Genomic DNA, 25,423 nt, shown 5'->3' on the forward strand with positions numbered 1-25,423 from the left:
TTTTGCTGTTGCTTTATCTTCTTTTTTTCTTGCTTATATTATTTAATTGAATTGAGGTTAATGAAGCGGTTTTAGCTTTAAATGGACAATTTAGAAATGAAATGGCAGCGAGTTGAGGCTTTTCTAAGTTTCTTCTGCATAAAGTTAACGACAGTTTGTAAAGGTGAGGAATACTTTATTATTTAATCAGCAACAAGTGACCCGACCAGAGCTGCTCTTCTTTTTTTAATTGGAGGTAAATCTTCAGGAAACATCTGGAAGTCAGAAAGTCTTTTTTTCCTTCTCTCTTTTAATCTATGCTTGTTTTGTCTCTTTTTTTTTTTTTTTTCAGGATATCGGCCGGACTACCGACGGTCCGACGGTCCAAAATGAAACGGGCAAAGTGTCCATCACCTACAAGAGCTCCACCCAGTGTGCGGCGGACCCGGCGCAGAACTACACCTCCACCATCATCTTCACCTGCCAGAGAGGCCTGGAGCTGGTCAGTCAGGCCTTTACGACGGGAATATTTACCCTCGTATTCTTTTTTTGTTTTCATTTTCCCCAACGAGCGGCTGATTATTATTATTTTTATTTTTTTTCTTCAAATCTGTGTCCAGGGCTCCCCGCAAATGCTGAGGCTGCAGGAATGCGTGTACGTGTTCGAGTGGGCGACGCCGTTGGTCTGCTCCGACGCCATTAACGCCAGCGGCTGCCAGGTCACCAACTCGCGGCTGCAGTTCACCTTCAACCTGACGAGCCTCTCCGGCGAAGTCCAGGTGAGCTCCGCCGGACCTCGTAGCGGGCCTCTCGCTCGTCCCACCCCGACGATTTAAATGCGCCATGCGACATCGTTGTCGTCTTCTCCCAGGTTGAAGGGAGCTCCGGCACGTACCGCATCAACGTCTGCGGCTCGGTGGTGGATCCGGCCTGCAGGCAGAGCGCCGTCTGCCGGGTGTCCGGCTCCGGTTTGGACAAGTTGGCGTCGTCGTTCGGGATCCGACAGGCCATGACGATGGACTTCAAACACGAGGAGCAGGCGGTGCTGATGCAGTACGGCGGAGGAGACCCCTGCCCGCCAGGTGAGGCCGCCGCCGCCGCCGCCGTCGTTAACGGCTCGTTGAGGCCGGAGGGAACGTGTTCGTAAATAATTCAGCTCGCGGATTCAGGTTTTTTCTTCTTCCCCTGTGAATGAACGGTCTGGGTGACCCGGCTCGTATTAGGCGTCGACTCAGCCGCTCTTAAGGGCGGACCAATCAGACACCAGTAACCCACGGTTGTCCCGCCCCCTCCTTCTCTGCGATTTGGACAACAGGCCTCAAATTTTTGGTGACCGGGAAAAGAAAGACGCAGTATATTCAACTGCACAAATAAACCCTGAAATCCAAATCCAAATTTCCAGAGTTAATTTAACGGCTAAAAATAAAACTTCTTTGGCTGAAGGACGGGCTTCACTTTGTACTTTTTAAAACCGTCTTAAAAAGACATTAGAGTAAACGCTCCTTAAATCCAATTCTTTATTCATTTTTGTTTTTTTTCTAGGAAAAGCAGTTGAAGAAGTAGCTGATGCCTTTCGTGTCTTTTTTGTTTAGTGACCTCTAAGGGAGACGTGTGCGTGTTCCCCTTCACTGCCATGAAGAAGTCACACTCAGAGTGCATCGTAGACGGCATGACGGACGGCAGGAAGTGGTGCGCCACCACTACCGACTACGACACGGACAGGAAGTGGGGATTCTGCAAAGCAGGTGACGGCTCGGCGGCGAGTCTTTTTCCTCTGACGTCCCTCGTTGAAATTGTTCGAAGAGAAATTGGTTTCGAAAGAGTCCAAAAAAAAAAAAAAAAATGCATCGACTCAACTCAGCTTTATTTTGTATAGAAACCTTCACGCAAGCTTCACGTCAGAGCAACAGTACGAACGTAGAAAAAAAAAGAAGCAAATAACCAAACGAATAAACAAACGGAGCAATAAGTTTAAAAATGAGGTAAAACCAGTAAAAAAAAAAAAAATGGAGGTGAAATAAAATGTTAAAATGGCAACAATAAAACAACATCGTAAGAATCGATTAAAAGATTCAGAAAAGTAACATTTTAATTACAATTTAAAATCAGCATAATAAACATCACTAGTAAGACGTTAAAAAGATAGAAAAATTAAATGAAAAATGAAAATTAAGTCCGTAACTTTTGGTTCTTACAAATAACGTGTTGACACACACACACACACACACACACACACACACACACACACACACACACACACACACACACACACACACACACACACACACACACACACACACACACACACACACACACACACCAAGTAGGCTGAACACATTTTACAAATACACACATCACGATCTGAACAAATATTTTACGTTCGGGTTTTTATTTCCCGTCATCGCAGATCGGATCATTTTATATTCGAAGAACACATTCCTGCGTACGCAGATGTCGTCTGATTCGCCTTACGGCCTGACTCGGCGTGTTACCTGCTCTGCTCTCTTTCCCCACATTTCCTGTCTGTCTCCACTGCAACTATCTACTAGATTTTTTTTTTTTTTTTTTTTTAAATAAAATTTGAAATTTTATTACAAATTTTATAAAAAAAAAAAAAAGTCCAGTTAAATGATTATTTGTTTCTTCCTCTCTGGGAATTCGGGCACTTTTTCCTTCTTGATCATGCAAAATACTTTTATTTTTTTAACTTATGTCAGTTTCAGCAACTTCTAACTTTTGCCATTATTTTTTTTGTAATTTTTTACAGCTTATATTTATATATATATATTTACATATATAAATATATATATAAATGTTTTAATATATATATATATATATATTTTTTTACAGCTTTTTATATATATATAAAGATATATAAATGTTTTATAAACAATCTAAGAAAATTAAATGAAAGAAAACAGAAAACAAGCTTAGATATTAGTAGTTGGATCAGAACAAAGATACAACTTAGAAAAGGATTAAAAAAAAATAACAATCCAAAGGTAAAAAGAAAAGAAAAGGAAATAAGGATCTGAGTAATATAAAGTTGTGTTGCATTTTATGGCCTCCCCCCCTTGACTCTTCTCTCTCCTTCACCTCTCTCTCGTCTTCCAGCCTCCGGTAAGCGTCAGTCCTCCATATTGTTCACCTGCGACCGGTCGGCGGGCCACGGCTCCCCGCAGCTGATCTCGGAGACGGTGGGTTGCTCGGCAACCTTCCAGTGGCGCACCAGCGCCGTCTGTCCCCCGAGGAAGATGGAGTGTAAGCTGGTCAGCCGGCACCATACGTACGACCTGCGAGCCCTGTCCTCCCTCACCGAGCCGTGGAAGTTCAGCCACAAAGGAGACGCGTACGTTTTAAGCGGGGGAAACTGGTTTTGTTACGTTTGTTTGTGCACGTTTTTAAATCTTTACGCGAGGAGCCGAAGGAGGGAAATGTTTGTCTAACCTGAGGTGATTTGCTCGGTCGAAATTTTCACAAAAACGGTAGACGTACACCTAAAAAGTGGCAGATATTCTTCCATATATAGTTGGATTTTTAACTTTATAGAAAAAGAATCTCCTCCAGAATTACAAAAAAAAATACCCAAATAGCATCAATCTTTTTTTTCTCTCTCTCTGCTTCAGGTATTTCATCAACCTGTGTCAGAGTATCCACGGTGCGCTCACCGACTGTCCGGAAGGAGCCACCGTGTGCCGACGCTCGGCGGCAGCGACGAAAACTGACGTCCTCGGCCGAGTCTACACTCAGAAGATGAGCTACACCGGTGGGCAAACAAGTCCAATTCATTTCCACCGTCGCTTGAAGTCTGGCTTTCTTCTTTTTTTTTTGGGCGCAATAATGCTACAGTGGTGTCGGTGTTTGTGTAAATCCGACACTGTCATGCTGAAACCAAGCGGCAACCAGCAGCGACGTCACCCGACGGGTTTGTGAACGTCCGTAATGAAACCTGGAGCTCCGATTTTGTTCGGCGGCCATCTTTGCTAGTTCGGAGCGGTTCGGAGCAGGAAGTGACCATATTTGGGCGAGCTGGGGGGGGGGGGGGGGGGATCTGGCTCGATCTGATAGGAAAACCCGACGACGCTGCGTCCCCGCCCACCGATAGCCGTAACCTGGCTGCACCACAGGCCTGTCAATCAAACAGACGCGCTCCCTTTTTGAAGCTTATTTTCTAATTAACGACGGGACTATTTTCAGATGAACCGCCAGAAAACGAAAAAGAATAAGCGACTTTAAGCTAACAACACCGAAATGACTCGTGGAGAAACTTTAATGACTGAGAATTGGGAGAGAATTTGAATGGGAGTCTATGGAGGCTTTTTGGAGCCGACCTCCTAGTGGTACCTGGTGGTACTGCAGCTTAAGGCCTCATTTTTCAGACACAAGATGTTACGTTAACTTTTATACAGTCTGTGGCTAAAACAAGACATTTTACCCAGACTGGATGTTTTCTTAATATATTTTCCTGCTTTTTTTAAATTATTTTTTTTAATGTTTATTTAACTGAAATCAGAGCAGGCTTTGACGTAAACATGAGTTTATCAGTTGTTGTTTTTGATCCTAAATCCCTCTGCAGCACATCTGTTACCATCTGGTTTTTCGAGTTACTCGTGACTCTCACAGCTTTGACGTTTGAGAAAAAGTTTTATCGCCGTCGTCTCACCTGACTCCCCCTCCTCCCCTCTCTCCCCCCCCGCAGACGGAAAGATCTCCGTCAGCTACTCGGCAGGAGACGACGTCTGCGGTAACGGCAAGAAGGCCAAGACGGTGATCCGTCTGAGCTGCGGCTCCACAGTCGGACACCCGGAACTCATCAGGTAACGGAATAAAATCCGTTTTTCATTTTCAACGTGAAGAGTTTCTAGAAAAGTCGACTTCACACAGAAGCAAACTTTAACATGAAATCACTGTATTGAATAAGGAGAATATTTCAAGAAGGAAGTTGTAAAAACAAACAAAAAAACCACGCGATGCTCAGATAGACACATTTTCACTGAGACGTTGACGCGCTCTCTGATTCAGGATTTTCTAACCGGCAGTTAATATCCAAACGGAGTGTTTGTATTTAAAGTTAAACTTTCGTCATCTGAGGTGCGTTGCAAAACGTTGGTCTTCTCTCGGCAGGTTTAATGTTATTCACAGTCACGAGTCAGTCAAATCTGTAACTCCTCTATTAGATTCATGTCCAAGGACTCCCTTTGGATTTTTTTTTTTTTTTAACTTTTTGTAGTTTACTGAGCACAAATAAAAAGTACAGCAGTTGACACCTGGAATTATCGTGCGTCTCCGCGTACGTCGAGTAAATAAACGTGAACAAGTGCTGAAAAAAAAACGTCGAAACGGCGGATATTCAAAACGTCTGCGCCACATTTTTAATGCCCTTCACTTTTAGAAAATCATGACGTATTTTCTAAATGTCTGAAAACACGAGTTTGTAATTTACGACCTGAACCGTCAGACTCGACCCGATCGCGTCGGCTCAGGTTTCGATTGTTAAATGGATCCAGCGGGTTTTAAAGGGTCTGGCTCTGCGCTGCCGGTGGACGAGTGAACTGTGTGAAGGGGGCGGGGCTCTTCCCCGATGTGAATCAAAATTGCACAAAAAAACCCGACTAAACCCAGAGGAGGCTCTGGTGCAATAAATGTGAAGTCGACAGCCTGATTCAAAACTAAAACACATTTACACCTCTACTTTATTTTGTCTACTTTTTGACATTATATTCTGTTTGTTTTTTTTAAATCCACCCTCTCCCCAAAATTGGTCCTCAAAAGTTTTTTTTTTTTAAACGTGACTCTTTTAAATATTCAGCCGTTTATTTCGAGTATCGTGTTTCCTGTTTGTGCGAAAGTGTCGACGAGGTGTCGTGCGAGTTCGTGATCGGCTGGGAGACGCGGTTGGCCTGCGCGGTGAAGCAGCAGGCGGTGGAGATGGTCAACGGGACGATCCAGGTTCCTGACACCGGAGTCAGCCTCAGTCTGGGAGTGCTTTACTTCAGGTAACACACACACACACACACACACACACACACACACACACACACACACACACACACACACACACACACACACACACACACACACACACACACACACACACACACACACACACACACACACACACACACACACACACACACACACACACACACACACACACACACACACACACACACACACACACACACACACACACACACACACACACACACACATACACGCATACACACACACACACACACACACACACACACACACACACACACACACACACACACACACACACACACACACACACACACACACATACACACACACACACACACACACACACACACACACACACACACACACACACACACACACACACACACACACACACAGCGTGGAAGATTCGGCAAAAGCAATACAAATTTACAGAATAAAAAAATGGAGGTATTAAAAGTATACATAAAAAAATTGTTAAAATACACAATATATACAAATAAAATAGAATAAATACAAACGAGATTAAACACCAACGCAACAGTGTGTTGACGGTGAACGGTGAACAGAGCACCGTCCGAAATCACACGTCAAACGAAGGAAAAGACGGAAACTCTTCTCCACGTCGAACGCGACGACGACGACTTCACACCGGACGTTTCTCTTCTCAGCCTCCATCAGGCGTCAGGAGACATCCGGCGCAACGGCGACCACTACGTCTACCACATCCAGCTGTCCGGCATCACCAACGACTCGCTGCACGACTGCGTCGGCGCCAAAATCTGCCAGGCGAAGGTCAACACGTCCTACAGACGCCAGATCGGCTCCTCCGGCAAACCCAAGTACCACATTAGAGGTGATTCGCGACTTTCGTAGAAATGAGCCCCTTTGTGCGATTTCTGAGCTACGAACACGCGAGTGTTACAATGTGGATAAGAAGTGCGGCAGTCAGGAAATGTCGAACGTAAAGAGATTTATCGTTTATATTTTAGTCGGTTCACTGGAGAGAAAAAAAACAACTAAATCCCTGCAATATTTTTTCGAATCAAATAAAAAAATACTGACATTTTTTTAAGCTGAGAAATGACCATATTTGGACCGGCTGGGGGAGGGGCTTTAACCTGAGGCCTGTCAATCAAACAGACACGCCTTCCTTCCCCCCCAAAACCTGTTGAGGCTTGAAGTACTAGTTGAATGGGAGTCTACGGGGGCTTTTTTTTTTTTTTTTTTTTGGAGCCGACCTCTAGTGGCGCTCGGCGGTATTGCAGATTCGAGGCGCTTCGGCATCTTTTTTTTTTTTTCCCCCAAGACCCGGGAAGCTGCGTCCGAGTCCGAGCGAACTTTTCTTTTTTTTTTTTTTTCAACGTGGACTGTTTGTGTCTGCTTGCTTCTCCCACCAGGACGGAACCTGGACGTGATAGTGCCCTCCGAGTCCAATTGCGGGCGGGAGAAGACCAAGATGGCCTCGTCCACCATCATGTTCCGCTGCAGCCCGTCGGCCGGCGTCGGCATCCCCGAGTTCATGCTGGAGACCGACGAGTGCCAGTATCTGTTCATGTGGCACACCAACGCTGTGTGCGGTCTGACGTGAGACAAACACCTGGACCTTTTTTTTAAATTGATTTTTCTCTCCCAGAAGCAGAACAACGTGTCTACAACTCCTCGTCTTTTTTTTTTTTTTTTTTTAAATTTTCTCTTTCAGGACCGTCGACGCCCAGACGGACGACGACGGCGGATCTCCGGCCCTGTCCGGGAGGAGCCAGGCGGTCGGGGGGGCGCTGAGCCTCCTGTTGGTGGGTCTGACCGTCTGTCTGCTCGGCCTTTTGCTCCACAAGAGAGAGAGGAGGTGAGTCCTTTCGCTGGATTTATTATTATTATTATTATTATTATTATTATTATTATTATTCATTTGGTCGAGTTTGACGTTGTTGTGTGTTTTTGGTTCCCGTCTCGTCTCCTTCCAGGGAGCTGGTGTTGCAGAAAGTCGCCGGTTGCTGCAGGAGAGGAAACCAAGTCTCCTATAAATATTCCAAGGTGGGTTAAACATTTATCCACGTAGCTGAGCTCCACCCGAACCAGCTGATTGAGCCTCTTTTTACGTGAACAATAGCAGAATTGATGCAGATCGATGCTCCACCGGCAGCTACAGGTTTGGAGACTCTTGATCTAATGAAGGAACGAGTCCCGAAATAAACGTTCAGATTCCCGTCTGGCCGCATTTTTAAGCTAAATTCATTTGATTTTTTTTTTTGGCTCTTTTTGGAGGACGATATTTCTGATTGAGTTGCGTTTGAGTTCTTGCAGCTGCTACTTTGCAGCTCGTCAGTTTGCGTTGTCGAAGACCGGCCGCGTGGTTCCTCGCAACCTGCAAATATGTCATCGCAACCCGATTCGCCGTAACCTGACTGCACCACGGGCCTGTCAATCAAACAGACACGCCCCCAAAAATAGGTCTTCTTGAATCTTCTTTTCTGATGAATGAGGGATTATTTTCAGATGGACCTCCAGAAAACTAAGAAGAAGGAGTGACTTTAGCTAACAACACCGAGATAACTGATGGACACATTTTATTCACTTTGGATTTGATGAGAGAAGTTGAATGGGAGTCTATGGAGCCGGAGGCTTTTTGGAGCCGACCTCTAGTGGCGCTCGCTGGTATTGCACCTCCACTTCTATACCCGGTCCGTGGCGCTGACTTGCCTTCGAAATCCCGCAGGTCAACATGGACGAAGAAGGCGGCGAAGAGGAGATGGAGTGGCTGATGGAGGAGCTCGAAGCCCCGCCCACGTCTTCCTCCCTCTCCTCCGCCTCCTCCTCGTCCCACCGCGGCGGCCGGAGTAGCCATAGCAACGGTCACATCAAGACCAAGCCGGTGAACACGGACGGCCTGCGCCGCTTCTCGCTGGACGAGCAGGAGGACGACAGCGAGGACGAGGTGCTGAGCGTGCCGGGGGTCCGGGTGTTGAAGTCCTCCGCGGCCTCGAGGCTCGCGGCGGCCCAACGCAGCATTTTCCTGACGGTGAGTACCGTCGGGGTCGCGGGGGGGGGGGGTCGGGGGTCGCGCGGAGGAGGGGGGTGGGGGGGTGAACTACATCCAGCCGCGGCTCTCAAAACCTCACAACGACTCGTTGGATTTCAGGAGGAGAGCGACGAGGACCTGGTCGGCCTCCTGGACGAGTCGGACCGGAGGAGGAAGGGCAGCAAAGCTCGCTCCTCGGGCGGTCGCCACGGCAACGCGATGGCGGCGGCGGCCGCCGACAGGAAACGGGACGAGGACGACAGTGACGAGGACCTCCTGCGGGTGTGATGCCGCCGCCTCCCTCCTCGCTTCCCTCCATCCGACCGTGAACTCTTCTCTCTCAGTGAATGTGTCCATCATAGCAACGACAGAGAAACACCAACATCTCCAAACCTTTTTCCCCTCGTTTGTTTTCATTTTTTGGGGGACGGAATTGTTTTGTTTGTTTGTTTGTTTCTTTCTCGGGCTGCAGTTTTACTTGTTCCCAACTCAGAATCTGTCCAACGTCACCGTCTTATCGTCCGAATTGTATTTATTGAAATCTCATTATTTAAAAAGCGTTTTTTGACCCGCTTTCATTTTGAATCGAGATCAAATGGTTTTTTTTTTCCTTCGCCGCGGTCGCTTCGGTCTCGTCGCGTTTATCTAATAACGACCGTCCGTCCGGGCCAGTTGAGACGATTTACTTTTTTATTTATTTTATTTTTTTAATAAATCAACCTCGGAGGCGGAGAAAGCGTCTTTTCTCAACGTGAAAAGTTCGTTCGTTTCACGTCGGTGTTCTGAAATGAAGCTTCGGCGCGCGGCTCGCTGCGGACGGATCGAAGGTCTATTTAAGAAAAAAAGCAACACGTCGGCGAAACGAAAGGTTCGCTTTTAACCTCCGTCGGCCTTTTGAGGACTTCGTTGGTAAATCGCAGCGAACGGAGAAAGCAGATTTTCGTCGGAGGAAAAAACAACAACAACAACAACGCAACGGGAGGCCGGTTGAGTGTCGAGGACGTGGGCTCGTCTCCCGTCGTTTTTTTTTTTAAAGGGAATGAAGACAACCGTTTGTCTTTTTCTTGCTGTTTACAGTTGCTGTCATAGCAGATCTTCGTTTCTCTTTCTTTCCCCCTCGAAGAGAAAGCACAATGCCTTCCTGATGGTGAATTTTTTTTTTTTTTTTCATTTCCACCAGCGAATCTTGTCCGGCGACACGTAGATTTTTTTTTTGTTTTTTTTTTTTGTCTTGTTTTGATCAGAGACTTTGTACATAGGTGATAATGTTCTATAATGTGGACGGGGTTTTTTTTTGTGTGGTTTTTTTTTTTATATATATATATATATTTGTCTCGTTTGTCGGTGAATTACTGTCACGTTTGTTTATTTTGGATTATTTAAATGGTCGTCTGAGCTGATTCATCTGTACGTTTTCTCTGTCCCGTGCAAGAAATAGAGATGGCCTTAAAGTGTGAATGGACGGTCGACGGAAGTGAGAATTTGAGATTTTTTTTTTTCTTTTTGTCTGAATTGTGTTGATTTGAAGCCCCGCCCCTTCCCCCCCCCACCCCCTCCCCATTACTCTTCTCCCTCCCGCTAAAAGCCATATTTGTACTGGAAGTTGGGGATTTTCTTCTTTTTTTTGTTTTTTCTGCTCGCACGCCGGCTCAGTTTTGGCATCCAGGTTGATGAAGTGAGATTTGAACTGGGTTGAAGCCACGTTTTTTTTCTTCGCAGTGCCGAAATCAGCCGAGTTCAGCCAAAACGCATGTGATGATTAATGCAAAAAAAAAAAGAAGAAAAAAAAAAAAATCCAAACTCGTGTTTTTTTTTTTTTACCGAGGATGTCAGCGGTGATGGAAGAGGACAGGTTGTCGTCTTTTCTCTTTCTAAAATGAAAAGCAAGACTGCAGTGTTTCCACGTAAGAGTTCACAGTATAAACACAGTATTTGGGTGCAAGTTGTTCCCTTTAATCCCCCCCCAAAAAAAGTAGCTTCTTTTTTTTTTTTTTTTTTATGGGTGGTTTCCTTTTGGTTCATACAATTACAACGCAGACTCACTCTTGTACTTTTGGTAACGTCATGCGATCCTCAGTGAGCCAACGCAAAAATCAACCCTTCGTTCCCCTCGCTTGAATTAAAACGTGGCTCTCTGTCGTATTTAATTTCCTCCGATTGTAAAACGAACTAGCGAAGACGTGATGAAAAAAGTTTTTTTTTTTTTCTTGGTGTGCGCCCAGCTGCTATTTTTCATCTGTTGATTTTATCGCTTCGATTCATTGGTTCGAAATTTAGTCTGAGGGTCAAAACCGAGGTGACGTCTTTTAAATGTCTTTTGTCCGAGCTTCAGTTCGAACCCCAAAGATTGGAAAATAACCGACTGATTCTTCAGTTAATCGTTACAACCCTCAGGTTTGGACCATTTTGTTGATCTGCTCTGCCGGATTCAACATAAACGTTCGTCCTTGAACTTTAAAAAAAAGGGATTTGACTGCCGGTGTAATTAGAGCTGAATTTGGACATTTATCAGCAAAATTCCCCTTTTTCAGTTTCTCTGTGAAGATTTTGATATCTGCGAAGATGAAACTTTTGACTGTCGGCCCGTAAACCATTAACCAGAACAGTAAAGTTAGACTCACCGGTCCTAGAAATATATCGTTAGTTGCAGCCGTCTGTACGATCCATCTCAGTAAATCTTGTTCTGTAGTTGGTTTGGACGATGTTCTCGGTCTTGAGTGACATTTTCAGGCTTCTCATTTCAGGTGTTTTGTTTTTTTTTTTTTTAGACCAGGCCAATAAAACACACTTCCAAACTAAGAAACTGACCTTACACAGACTATAAATGTTCATTACAGTATGTACATTGATTGAGTTGAGTGTTTTGTTTTTTCAGTATTCAAACTAAAGTTATTCACACAACATGTGATTTCATTGCTCAAATCTCAATCAATAACCAACGTTCACCTTTCAGGGTATTTCTAAAGCTTTGTACGCAAATTTTGTTAAACAAGATTTTGTAAGACGCCCAAAATAAAAGCCCAAAAAGTAAAGCTTGGGAAAAAAATATATATAAATTGGGCATTTGCATTGAAGCATCAGTATTTTGTGTGGATGAGTTTGGGTTGTGCCATGATTTTAAAGTATAAACCAAACAGATGGAAAACTTTGTGTTACTGCCTCTTTTGAGGCTTTAAAGTGTTCAGTAACTTTTTTGATTTTAATTTGTTTTGAGACTCCAGGAAGTTCAAAAATAATAAACCTTTTTTATTTTCCACATCTCACTTGTATAATCATATCAATTTTCTGATCAGAAAGAATGGAGGGTTTTACTTTCAAAGTCAAATCTACCCGAGGCAGCATAACAAACCAGAGTACAAACAAACAATTTATAGTCCACACTCATCTTCAAATTCCCATTAGAAGAACAGAACAAATTAAATGAAATCGAGCCTGTTTTTGGCAGACTTGACAAAAGTTTGTTTTGTTTTATAAAGTTTAGTTTATTCATTCAGCGAGTGGAGTTTCTGTTTTTCTTGAAGCTTTTTGCCTAATTCTTGACCCCGTTAGAAGGAGGTTTGATCTGGGCTAAAAACAAACAAAAAAAAGACTCTCCCGAGGAGACGTCGTAGCACTCCTCGGTACAGAGCAGCCGAAGGTACCGTTAAGTATGTGAAGTCTGTTTTTTTTTTTTCCGTCTTTGCATAAAAAGTCTGTTTCTGCTGTATTTTGGCACCAAAGTTTGTGTGGATCATCTGCATGGTACTCTACTGAACCTTCTCTTTCCTGAAGATATTACTGGACATTCTTGTGCTTTTTTGTGGGTTTTTTTGTCGACACTCAAGCCGAGAATTCATTTTGGTGAAACTAATTCAGTGTCTGAGATCTGAGAGTCAAATTCAGAAGCAGAGAAACAAAGTGAGAATTTACTGACATAAAAAAGCACAAGAAACTTTCTGTGATGATTCGGTATACTGCGGGAGATCATTATTATGTTTTAGTTCTCGTCTGTTTTGTTGTCTGATATGTTTTCAGCTCTTTGCTTGTTTTCTTATTTAAAATGAATTTAAAATAAATATTGCATCATTTGAATAAATAATAGATCCGCTGTTTATCTCTGTTTTGGTTTAATCATGATTTTGTTACTAATACAAAAACAATACGTGGAAAAAATGGGGGCCAGAGACTTGAATTATTGGGAATACAATGTAACCAGTTATAATAAGTAAAAAAAATTGTTTTTTAAAAGACTCAACATGTCTCGGCTTCTCAAAGAATTTGAAACATGATTTGGACTTTCTGCCACAAATCCGCCTTAAATCTCAAGTCCTTCCAGACAAATCCAAGTTTCAAATCTTCAGTGACAAGTCCAAGTCAAGTCGGACATACTTGCCCCTGTAAAGTCTCAACTATTTGTAGAAGTCTCAAAAGTCCACCTCAAGTCTCAAGTCCTTCCAGACAAGTCCAAGAAAAGTCACAAACCCTGCCAGACAAGTCTTAAGTCTAGATATGAGCGAGCCAAGTCTACCATCTTATATATGAGTCTCAAGTCTTTGAGGACTAGTCTAAATCAAGTCTCAAGTCTTTGGAAACGAGTCCAAGTCAGGTCTTTTTTGTTCTTCCAGACAAGTCCTAGTTAAGTCTTGAATCCACCAGGACAAGTACAAGTCATTCAAGACTAGTGCGAATCAAGTCTTTAATCCAAGTCAAGTTTAAAGTCATTTCCAACATCCACCTTCAGTCAAGCAGAGATCTTCATGTCTAACAGATTTCCCTGGAAACCACATTCACACGTTGACTGATTGACAGCATCAGTGTGCATGAGCTGCAGGGAGGAGCTGCACCCTCGGGTCCATGCGTTGGTGTTGATGCGTGTATGTTAATGAAGCCCTGACCCCGGCCTCGGAGGCATCCCGCCTGGTTCACGCAGACGGTCTGACGTCTGTAATTGTGATAGCAAACGTGTTTTCAATGCTCCACTGGTCAGCCTGCAGAGCGCCGACGTGTTTCTGCGGACCTTTGCTCCTGCTGGTCCTGTTTAAAAACCCAGTGGAGAGGCATTTCAATGGTCACTCAGCAGAGGGAGGCTCGGCATACAAATTAGACTCCCGTCGAGCTGTTGTTGTGTTTTTGCAGTTCTCCAAAAGAAACCCGACACTTCTGCAACCATGACGACCTTCGATGACATCCTGGAAGAAGCCGGGAAGTTCGGCCGCTGCCAGAAGCGCATCTTCGCCCTCCTGTGTATGGTGTCCATGCCCTGGGCCGGCGTGTACGTGGGCATCGTCTTCCAGGGCTTCACTCCCGATCACTGGTGCCGGGACTCGGCGGTGGCGGAGAGGAGGCAGGCGTGCGGCTGGAGTCCGGCGGACAGTCGCAGGCTGACGCTGCCTCTGGTCAACAGCTCCGGCGAGCTGCGGCAGAGCGCCTGCGAGCAGTTCGAGGTGGACTGGAACGCCACGGGGCTCGCCTGCGACTCGCAGGAGCTGCACCTCGGCAAAACTCCCACGACCGGCTGCAGAGAAGGCTGGGAGTACGACTACGAGGGGAGACGGTCCTTCGTCACTGAGGTGAGTAACGAGACGTGTCGGGGAAAAAGCACGAGCGAAGGGTACCAAAAAAAAAAAAAGGCATCAATACAATACAACCTGATGCAGGTTGAAAATATTAGTAATAAAAGTATATTATTATGCATAAATGAGAACAAGAGAAAGCAAGAAAAAAACTGTTTTATCATCAATTTCTGCAGCAGCTGTTTGGAGCCTGAGTTTACAGACTTATTTCATCAATTGATAACTTTTCATGTAAACATCACAGAATCAGTTATTGTCTTAAATTGAACAAGACATTTGTACCATTGGCTGTATTAGTGTAAATGACTTTATTCATTCATCCTCATGAAAATATAAGTAATAGAATACAGAATTTTACTATATAATTAAACAAATTTTGTTCAGATATTTTTGGTGAAAAAAAGTTGTTATTTTTCTTTTATTGGTTGATCTTTCACAAAGTAAAAGTAACACAATGGAAAATTGTTCCATTGCAAGTAAATGTCCTGAATTCAAAATCATACCTATGTCAGTCCCTGCGGAAAATACCGATGTCGAAATCGCAATGATTGATGCAAATTCAGCCCATTCCTGTGGTAGCTTGCAATGTTGCAAAATTCCTGCAATTTTTCTGCAAAAAAAACTCTGTTGAAATAATTACGCCGTAAAGTAACCTTTCCAAACAAAACTTGCCGATTTTGAGACGAGCCACCGCAGAATAAAACACTTTTGCGTGCAACAATCACAAAAATTACTTTACAAAATCCTGAAGGGATCTGCTAAGTAAAACTACACAAGTACTGTCAGCAAAATGTGCTTAAAGCATCAAAAGATAAAGACATTTATCCGTTTAAAGTCCGATTGGAATGTCTTTCAGCTACTAAATATTCTAATGTACACGTATATAACAATGCATATATAACAATCTGATCATTCATTTTAAGATATTGATCTGAAAACTCACAGCTGCAAAATTAACAGAGTACGATATTTTCATCTGAATTGTAGTAAAGTATAAAGTAGCAGACAATTTAAGTATAGTACAAGTACCTCCAAATTGTACTTCGGTACAGTACATTAGTAAATGTACTTAGTTACATTCCACCACTGCTTTGTGTTTTGTTCCAGTTTGACCTGGTGTGTTCCAACGCATGGCTGGTGGACATGTACCAGGCCACCCTGAACGTGGGCTTCCTGGTCGGCAGCATCGCCATCGGCTACCTGGCCGACAGGTGAGGCAGTGATTGGCAGCGATTACGGGTGAATTCAGATCGAATAAATTGACCTCTGGGTTTGATTTTTAACTTCACATGTAAACATGTCTTTTGAAACAATGACTTTTATCATTACATCTGCTTGCCATATATTCTGGTCAACGTCTTTGTAATTGGAAAATATGGTGGAATTGTTTTTTTTTCTTTTTTGGCTCTTTTGTTTTTTCATTACATGAGACAGACTGACGGTAATTTGACAGCTGCTGTCGTCACCATGTTCCTCCAGGTTTGGCAGGAAATTGAGCTTCCTCATGTCCAACCTGCTGAACGGGATCGCCGGGATCCTGGTGGCCGTGGCTCCCAACTACGTGTCCTTGCTGGTGTTCAGGACGCTCTACGGGTTTGGGGTGAAGGGAGGCTGGGTGGCCGGATATGTGCTGAGTAAGGAACATTTTCATCCTCACAGCTTTTGAGCTCCACGTTTCATTTACATTTTGCACAATTCTCGACTCAAATAAAGTTTCAAACCTTTCTGCAGAAGCTTTTTAAACTCTTTTAAAGGAATTAAGTGTCAACTCAAATCTTATTTTTATGTTGTCAATACAAGTAGGATTCATGATTCTGTAATTATTATGTCATTGTTAAAAGCGTGTGAAAAACAAAACAGAAAGACGGTCTTACTTTGTTTAGGTGTTCACGGATGAATCTGCTTGTTTTATTGTTTTTAATTACAAATATTGACTCGTATTAGATGGAGATGGAATCAGGATGAAACTAGTTTTAGTGTGTCAGAGCTGAGAGCAAAATAACCATTTTTTTTATTGTTATATCTTACTACAAAACATCACTAAAAGTATTACAGTGATTAAAAAGAAGAAAAAAAAAGTTTAAACTACTTTAAATTTCTTCTTTTCTTAGTCACAGAGATCGTGGGAGTGGAGTACAGACGTACGGTCGGAGTCATTTACCAGATGTTCTTCAGCGTCGGCATCCTCCTCCTCCCTCTGCTCGCCTACTTCATCACTGACTGGCGCTGGCTGCAAGTTGTCATCACCGTCCCCTACATCCTCTTCCTGTCCTACTACTGGTGAGAAAACGCTCCACAGGCTGTATGTAAAACTGGACGTAGACTCCACAAACTGAAGCTAATGCAGAAGTGCCCTTAAAGTGCAATTCCACTGAGGGCCACTAGGGGCTGGCTTTCAAAAAACCCTCAGGCTCAAAAGGCTTAAAAAGCATCAACTTCTTTCATGAAATCCAAAGTCAGTAAATGTTTTCCACAAGTCATTATGGTGTCATTAGCTAAATTCCCTCCTTCTGATCAGTTTTCTGGTGTTTCTTCTGAAAATAGTTCCATCATTAATTAGATATTAAAGTTCAAAGAGGGGTTAATTTAAAATGAATTGCAATCCTCACCAGTGCTCTTACAGTATCTGACACCAAAATTACTTTAAAATACATTTACATATTTATCATTGTCTTTAATTTATTATCTTCAATTAACAATTCATCAGTGTAGCTTTAACGGTGTTTGATCAAATGCTATAAATATAAAATTAATTCTAATTTACTTCATACTGAGTTTCACGACCCATCAAACCTTAAAATATGTTAAAACCTTTTTGATCGTAAAAGTTTATTTGTAAAAAAAAAATCATTACAAATGATGAATTTTTTTTTATATATATTTGGACTTTTATTACTAATCTTATTCTAAATTGTTGTTCTATTCCAATTACTAATATATATAGATGTATATATATATACACAGTTGTAAAAACAGAAAAAAACCAAAAAACAGTTGGACAACTTTTTTTTAATTTACTGTATAAGTTGCCAAAACTGAAATAAGAACAAAATTAAACAAGAAAGAAAAGTTGCACTTTTTAACACGTCAGATTTTTTTCAGTTTGTTGTCAACATTTTTTTGTTGTTATTTATTTCCAGGTTGATTCCAGAATCTCCGAGATGGCTCCTCTCCCAGAACCAGAAGTCCAAAGCTGTGGAAATCACAAAGGCAATGGCCAAAGAAAACAAGATGACTCTGTCCAAGAACATCGAGGTAGCTGCACGAAGTGGGTTCGAGACATAAAGACAAACATCTGTGCATCAGAAACAAAACTCAGGAGAAGACGCACACTTTTCATATTGATGCTGCGGAACCATTTCCCATTGTTCCATTTTTCTCAAAACATTTTTAGTTTCTATATTTGTTGTGTTTAGAATTTAGTTTCCTTTTATGTGTTCTAGTTGCGTTCAATTTTAAAATCCTTGTTTATATTTTGTATCTGTTTTTGGTGCAGTTACATTTACATGATGCCGTTTCACTCTAATACTGCAGTCCTGTAATAAATCCTCCTATCATAAAGGATAAAATGTTAAAAAAAAAAAAAAAAAGAATCTATTTCAGATGTGTGTGGATCACTTTGGAGGTTATAGTTTATGCTGCTGTGCAATTTTTTTTTAATGTTATTCAGAGGTTTTTGTTATTCAACTTGACCTCATTGATATATAAGTGAAGGACAAAATAATAGCCTCCAAAATGACCTGAAACAGTTTCAACGAAAACTAAACTATAAAACCTTTATTCAGGAAGTATTTATTGTGTTAGACAGCATTAGTTTGAGATATATCTACACAATGAAGTGAACACTGAGTATAAACAGTTAATAGACAAAAATAGCAAAATATGCTCAATTTAAACCAAAAGAAAATGTTAAAGATCTGTGTAAATTTACAGTGCAACAGTTTTTAATCAGTGATGTCCGCCGTAGTTGACATTTTATATTCCTGCAGACTCTGGCCGATGATAACGCCGACTTCACCACCACCGCCTCCTTCATGGACCTGATCCGAACTCCAAAAATGAGAAAACACACTTGTATTCTCAGCTACAACTGGTGAGTGTTTAGTTGAACCTGAACAGGACTTTACTTTTTTTTTTTTTTAATTAATTTTTTTTATTGTAAAGGATTATTTTCACCAATCAAAACAATCAGAAATCTGAATTATGGGATTAGAGATGAATCTTTTTTCCCCTCCCGCCGCCTCCATCTCCCAGGTTCACCAGCGCCGTCGTCTACCAGGGTCTCATCATGAGGCTCGGCATTCTGGGAGGAAACGTCTACATCGACTTCCTCATCTCCGGCCTGGTCGAGTTCCCCGCCGCCTTCCTCATCCTCTTCACCATCGAACGCATCGGCCGGCGCCTCCCCTTCGCCGCCGCCAACTTCGTGGCCGGAGCTTCCTGCTTCATCACCGCCTTCATTCCCGACAGTGAGCATCTTTAATATCAACAGATTGTTATTTTCCTGGTACATTTTTGCCCCGCCTCCTCCCCCGCCCCCCCCTGAACGCTCCTCCTGTCGACGTCCTCGCAGGCATGTTCTGGTTTAAAACCGTTGTGGCCTGCATCGGTCGGTTGGGGATCACCATGGCCTTCGAGATGGTGGTGTTCGTTAACACCGAGCTCTACCCGACATTCGTCAGGTGAAATGTAGAAACTGGTCACATTGTAGCTGTTGATATTTAGCTCTCTAAAACAATAAAACATCTTTTTGTGTCAGAAAAACTGTCCGACAGTGTTTAGAAACATAAATATGCTGTAAATACACCTTCAAATATGATCTAACTGGATGTTTTCGTTTTGTGTCTGAAGGAACCTGGGAGTGTCCGTTTGTTCCACGCTGTGTGATGTCGGAGGCATCGTGGCTCCCTTCCTGCTCTACCGACTGGCCGTCATCTGGCTGGAGCTGCCGCTCATCATCTTCGGTGGGTTTTTATAATATTGTTGCATCAGAACATTTTAAAATTATGTAAAAAAATGACGCGAGTCCCGTCCTGAGGAAAGTTGTTTCTCGATTGTTGAGTTCTTCGCCGCGTTCGAGAAACTCAACGCAAGTGTTTCCAAATATAAAAGTTATATTCAGAAATGGTTTGTGTTCTTAATTACTATTAATAAAAATTTAAAAAAAAGTAATTGTGCTCCATTGACTTTTATCTTAGTATTATATTCTTCTTGGAAGCTAGTTGTTACACAGACCAGGAATCTCTACGAAAAAGAGAATTTCGAAATTTCACTGCCGGATGTAATTAAACTGGAAAGATCAACACGAACGGTTGTCACGCGTTATTATTCAAGTTGAGAATATGTCGGATCGTGTTTTGCAGGCACTCTGGCTTTCCTGGCCGGTGGTCTGGTTCTGCTGCTCCCCGAGACCAGAGGCGTGCCGCTGCCCGACACCATCGACGACATCGAGTTCCCGGAGAAGTGAGTATTTACGGCAGCAAGAATAAAAAATAAAAGCAGAGGAGGCTCTTTTTATTAGACTGAGTCCATGTTTTTGTATCTGATGGAAGTAAACATGTCGGCGCTAAATGTGTTCTGGACGCAGTTTGAAGAAGATGTCATGCTTTTCTCAATCACGCAGATCCGATGAGGGACGTAACAAAAGATTACATTAATTATCGATTAATCTGCAGATTTTTTTTTTTTGTCAGTAAAATCACATTAAATAAGCAAAACGAAAAAGCCATATTTTCATGTCCACAAATGACGACGAAAAGCATATTCGCCATTTTTGCTTCAAACATTAGTAAAACAATTAATTATCAAAATACCTGCCGATTTATTTTCTGTTGATTGACTAATCGATTAGTCTCCTAATTGTGGCAGCTGTATATCGTACACCAGTTTGTACCTGATGTACTTCATGTGGCTCTCTGTGTGGTTTCCAGGGCGAAGGAGAAAGCTGGTCAGAGGAACCATCAGTTGGCCAACCTGTTGCCCAACAACGACGTCTCGTCCGACAAAGAACAAGCAACCGTTTAAATCTCTTTCAGTGTTTCAGTATTTATTTATGTCTGTGAACAGTGTTGCTTGTAGATGTATTTGATACTGCCTTCAATTTGTGATTTTTTTTTTTTTTTTTTGACAGCTATATTAAAAGTTTTCTACATTTGTCTGTGAGCCTCATCAAAGACTGCGTCATTAAATTATTAGAGTTTTCTTTTTAACACGACTTAAGCTGCAATGTGTTTTTATTTGGAATAAAAAAAAAAAAAAAAAAAAAACATTTACGAGAGTTTAGACCTGGTTGATTTTGACGTGGTTACCACGGTAACAGTAAATGCGGTTTAAAACGACAGCAAACATTCATCGAGTGGTGTCGCTTTCATCGCCTGCTGAAATTGACCTTAGATTTACTTTGTTAGTTTTCTGGTGGTCCATCTGAAAATAATCTTATCATTAATTACATATCAGGCCTCGATAAGTGGTTTTTTTTTTGGGGTGAAGTGTCTGTTTGTTATGTGGGCGGGGCCTAGTTTCCATGGCTCCCTAATCAGATCCAGTCAGATACGTCACTCGCACCTCCCCCTTCTCGGCCAAATATGGTTCCTTCTGGCTTGTTGAGGCGTCAGAGCGGCAGTTCACAAACCAGTGGGCGGCGTCCCTGTTGGTAAATATGAAAGAGAATTTCCAGGCTGATATTAAAATGAAAAACACCAACAGTGGACTGCCTGCGGCGTCGTTCTCATCCATTCATAATAGTGGACTCCGTTGGACTCCGGTGCTAATAATGAAAATCACTCTAAAGAGGAGTAACTACAGGATGTAAATACGCTTAAAGGCTGCTGCAGAACAAAAGTCCAGCTTCGTTTGTGATTCTACTTTCGTACATTTATGTTTGTTTAAAGGTTCCAGTGCACTGCTGCCTACAACAGACTGCAGTTGACTGGATGCAGCACTGTTGCCTTAAAAAATAACTCTGTGTGCATAAATTATATGGTCGGATACTTTAATCAGTTTGTTCTGTTTCATGCTCGCTCAGGTTTGTTCAATGGTTGCATCATTTCTCTGAAATTCACTGTCTGACTCCATTAAACAGTAACGTGCTTTAGGCTTCATATTCACCTTTTGGACTTTACCTTCTGATCGACCTGCTCAGCGAAGCGGCAAATGAAGTCTGAAAGTAAGAGGGCATTCATCCACGGTGCGCTGGATGGTACATTAGATTTACTTCGATAGCTTAAACTTGTGTTGCGGTCGATGGCGACCTTCGATGACCTCCTGGAGGAGGCCGGGTCTTTTGGCCGCTGCCAGAAGAGAATCTTCGCTCTGCTCTGTTTCTTGTCGTTGCCGTTTGCAGGCGTGTACGTGGGCATCGTCTTCCAGGGCTTCACTCCCGATCACTGGTGCCGGGACTCGGCGGCGGCGGAGAGGAGGCAGGCGTGCGGCTGGAGTCCGGCGGACAGTCGCAGGCTGACGCTGCCTCTGGTCAACAGCTCCGGCGAGCTGCGGCAGAGCGCCTGCGAGCAGTTCGAGGTGGACTGGAACGCCACGGGGCTCGCCTGCGACACGCAGGAGCTGCACCTGAGTGGAGCTCCACTTACAGCATGCAAGGTCCGTTCCCAGAGACTGTTTTTACGGCTTCACGCCAGCTAAAGGTGTTGTGTTTTCAGGTTGATGGATACTTTATTAATCCCACAAGGGGACATTTTTTTGTCCGTCCATCTGTCTCGTTCTTGTGAACGCGATATCTCAAGAAATTCCAGACATTTACGTGAACGTGATACCTCAGGGAACACGTGGATGGAATTTCTTCAAATGTGACACAATTGTTCACTTGGCCTCAAGGATGATCTGATTGGAGTTTGGTTGTGAAAAGGTCAAAGTTCAAGGTCACCGTAACCTCATGTCCACGTCATCCGTCGTGTCCCGCTTCTCGTGAACGCAATATCTCAAGAATGCCGCAACGGAATTTCTTTAAACTTGGCGGAAACATTTACTTGGTACCAACGGTGAACTGATGAAATTTGGATGGTCAAAGGTCAAAGTCACTGTCCCATCATGGTGGCCCAGGCTCATGAATTCAATATTTCCGCCAGGTGGTAAATTCTAGTTAATTGTTACCTTTGAATTTCACTAAATATGACACAACGTCATACGTCAAACGTGTCCAAGACTGGTCAGGACATTCGCGGGGTTTTGACCCAATGTCCTTCATATTCATTTGCACACTGGGGTTTGCATGTTCAAAAATTTGGTTCCCAGTATACGCCGAGAGCTCAGCACCAGAAGTTATGTCCCATTTGTCATCCTAGAACAACTAAAAGAGACGCGCTTTTGATTTGGTGCATGAATTTCATTCTTTTGTTTTTGTCTTTAAGGATGGCTGGGAGTATCAGTATGAAGGCAGGAAGTCCTTTGTCACAGAGGTGAGAAGAGAAATTTGATGCATGGACACTTTAAAATAGAATTGCTTTACAACAGATAATTCACTGAAACTTTGCGAGGTTTCTCAGTTAAATCAATAATTAAATAGGGCAGGTACGAGGTATATCAGCGACTCTCACAATGCCTGGTTTCTAATATTTTACTATGCAAACCTGTGAAAATGTCCTGTTTTCGTCTCTTCAGTTCAACCTGGTGTGCTCAGATGGATGGTTGGTGGATATGTACCAGTCCACTCTCAACTTGGGCTTCCTCATCGGCAGCTTTGCTTTTGGCTACTTTGCTGACAGGTGAGGCCATGAATTACCTGTGTTCTCTAGCGTGGACACTGAATATAGATAGCAGACGAACACACGATTCCATTCATGCTACATTTTCAAACTTCAAGTGGGGCATTGCCTTCTTGTTTTTTTGGGGCCGCAAGAGACCTTATCTGGACAAGCGGGGGAGGAGCAAGGGGTCGATTTATTGACACCTTTCGGAATGGGAGTCTATTGGAGCCAGAGTTTTTTTTTTTTGGACTGAGCCCACAGTGGCTATCAATGGTATTGCACGTTAAGGCACCTCTACATTGGGTTTATTTTTCAGACTCAAAGACGACATCCATTTTTATATATGATTTGTGTTTCCATGCATGCTTTCACTTTTGCATGACGCTTCTGTCTCACTTGTACTAAAACTTCTTCCTGCGGGCGATTTCCCGCCCAGAGTTTAAGGCCATTTGCGTGTTCTCGTACTCCTTTATGATGAATTTTAAAGTTGGGGATGACAGCAAATCTCCTCGTACATCTCCTCCTCAAAACAAGCATCCATGTCGTTATCCTGGCACATGCGCAGTCAGAAAGCTCGCTGGGATTAGAGTTCGTACAGTTACAGTTTTTTGTCATCATGGGAAATCCACAAAGGGCCATGGACACGTAATGAAATTTACGTAATCTAGACCCACACGACCCTGGCAGACTAACGCACATGAAAAGCATGCACCTCATGGCTTTCTGTCAACAAGAAACCTCTAACATTAGCAAAGACTTTACTGCTACATGTTGTTTTGGAAGGTTTTGTCTTCAAAATAATGATCTAATGTTAAATCAACCAATCCCCTCCTGATGTACTTTCTCTTTCTTTCTGCAGGTTTGGCAGGAAGATCAGTTTCCTCGTGTCCAACGTCTTGAATGTAACTGCCGGGATCGTGTTGGCTGTGGTTCCGAACTACATCTCCATCCTGGTGGTCAGGGCCATCTTCGGCTTTGGAGTCAAAGGAGGCTGGATGACCTGTTATGTCCTACGTAATGATGACTGTTTGCTGAAATTGATTGAAATTTACAGCAACGAACCAGCTAAATGCAAAAGCCACGCCAAGTCCGTTTTGTTTTTGTCTTTCTCGTAAAATACATTCAGTTTTAATACTTTTTTTGTCATTCTTTCAGTCACAGAGATCGTTGGAGTGGAGTACAGACGGACTGTGGGCATCTTGTTCCAGATGTTCTTCAGCATCGGCAACCTCATCCTTCCTCTGCTCGCCTACTTCATTACTGACTGGCGCTGGCTGCAGGTCGTCATCACCGTCCCCTACATCCTCTTTGTGTCCTACTACTGGTTAGAGACATCTTATTCAATTTTTAAACCTTTCGCTTCAACCATATGATGGGATAATTGCTTGAATACGCAATTGGCAATACTACACTCAAATCTGCAGTGCAGACTAAAGTAGGGTGTTTAGGTCAGTAGGGTGGATAATAAGGTTTATTACTTATTCTTCTTCTACAGTTTTATTAGCTTTCACAATGAACTTCATCCAAGTACCTTAATCAAACGTCACTGTTTGTGTCCGGCAATATTATGAAAGTATGGTGAATGTCTTAACCTGGGTATAGTGCGACAAGCATCCTTAGTTTTCTTGTTAATAGTCACGAGGAACAAAGAAGCCCAGACTTGTCTGTTCATTGTTGGACAGTTGCTGAGATTTGTCTGCGTCGTTTCGTCTGTCAGGTTCATCCCAGAGTCTCCGAGGTGGCTCATCACTCAGAAAAGATCCTCCGAAGCTCTGGAGATTACTGAAGCCATGGCCAAGGAGAACAAGATGAAATTCACAAGGAATTTGGAGGTAGATGAATTCAATGGTTTACTTAAAGGATAACAGTTTTTTACACAACGGATCTCATCAAAAGACCATCACAAACGAGGAGTGTATTCTGTTATTGTCTTAATTCAACACCCTGGTGATGAATTTCAGTCAAAATGCATTGGTTTCTCACATTCAGTTTTAAAAATTTTCTATGATTAAACCTGAAGACTTAGGATGCATTCACGCCTGCCTTGTTTGGTCCGAACCAAAATAACAGGTATACAGTGGTGTGAAAAAGTGTTTGCCCCCTTCCTGATTTCCAATTTTTTTGCATGTCTGTCACACTTAAATGTTTCAGATCATCAAACAAATTTAAATATTAGTCAAAGATAACACATT

The 25,423-nt window shown here is 42.8% G+C and overlaps 3 protein-coding genes across 3 annotated transcripts in view; all 3 read left to right on the plus strand.

Moving 5' to 3' along the window:
- Window positions 1-13,073, plus strand: part of igf2r (insulin-like growth factor 2 receptor) — a 40,461-nt gene extending 27,388 nt beyond the window's left edge. Inside the window, exons 37-50 of the mRNA XM_069724802.1 lie at window positions 332-481; window positions 600-758; window positions 851-1,061; window positions 1,572-1,724; window positions 3,094-3,328; window positions 3,606-3,745; window positions 4,679-4,796; window positions 5,829-5,975; window positions 6,633-6,817; window positions 7,362-7,548; window positions 7,664-7,807; window positions 7,926-7,995; window positions 8,678-8,980; window positions 9,101-13,073. Coding sequence (XP_069580903.1) covers window positions 332-481; window positions 600-758; window positions 851-1,061; window positions 1,572-1,724; window positions 3,094-3,328; window positions 3,606-3,745; window positions 4,679-4,796; window positions 5,829-5,975; window positions 6,633-6,817; window positions 7,362-7,548; window positions 7,664-7,807; window positions 7,926-7,995; window positions 8,678-8,980; window positions 9,101-9,268 — 2,370 coding nt within the window. The 3' untranslated portion in view covers window positions 9,269-13,073. The remainder of the gene's footprint in view (window positions 1-331; window positions 482-599; window positions 759-850; window positions 1,062-1,571; window positions 1,725-3,093; window positions 3,329-3,605; window positions 3,746-4,678; window positions 4,797-5,828; window positions 5,976-6,632; window positions 6,818-7,361; window positions 7,549-7,663; window positions 7,808-7,925; window positions 7,996-8,677; window positions 8,981-9,100) is intronic.
- Window positions 13,074-14,034: 961 nt separating this feature from the next.
- Window positions 14,035-20,746, plus strand: LOC138636672 (solute carrier family 22 member 2-like). Its single transcript, XM_069724801.1, has 11 exons — window positions 14,035-14,529; window positions 15,640-15,743; window positions 16,012-16,166; window positions 16,644-16,812; window positions 17,673-17,787; window positions 18,522-18,625; window positions 18,787-19,001; window positions 19,106-19,214; window positions 19,384-19,496; window positions 19,896-19,995; window positions 20,463-20,746. Exons 1-11 carry the CDS (start codon window positions 14,128-14,130, stop codon window positions 20,554-20,556), a joined length of 1,680 nt encoding a protein of 559 aa, XP_069580902.1. The 5' UTR covers window positions 14,035-14,127; the 3' UTR covers window positions 20,557-20,746.
- A 981-nt stretch (window positions 20,747-21,727) lies between these two features.
- Window positions 21,728-25,195, plus strand: LOC138636678 (solute carrier family 22 member 1-like). The gene is made up of 6 exons (XM_069724812.1): window positions 21,728-22,128; window positions 22,896-22,943; window positions 23,146-23,249; window positions 24,091-24,245; window positions 24,387-24,555; window positions 24,949-25,195. The coding sequence occupies exons 1-6, from the start codon at window positions 21,775-21,777 to the stop codon at window positions 25,094-25,096; spliced, it is 978 nt and encodes a 325-aa protein (XP_069580913.1). The 5' UTR covers window positions 21,728-21,774; the 3' UTR covers window positions 25,097-25,195.
- The last annotated feature ends 228 nt before the right edge of the window (window positions 25,196-25,423 follow it).

The sequence above is a fragment of the Brachyistius frenatus genome, unplaced genomic scaffold (assembly GCF_029030835.1).
Source record: "Brachyistius frenatus isolate BFR_SWC_R1_liver_20210118 unplaced genomic scaffold, ASM2903083v1 Contig_396, whole genome shotgun sequence".
NCBI lineage: Eukaryota > Metazoa > Chordata > Actinopteri > Embiotocidae > Brachyistius > Brachyistius frenatus.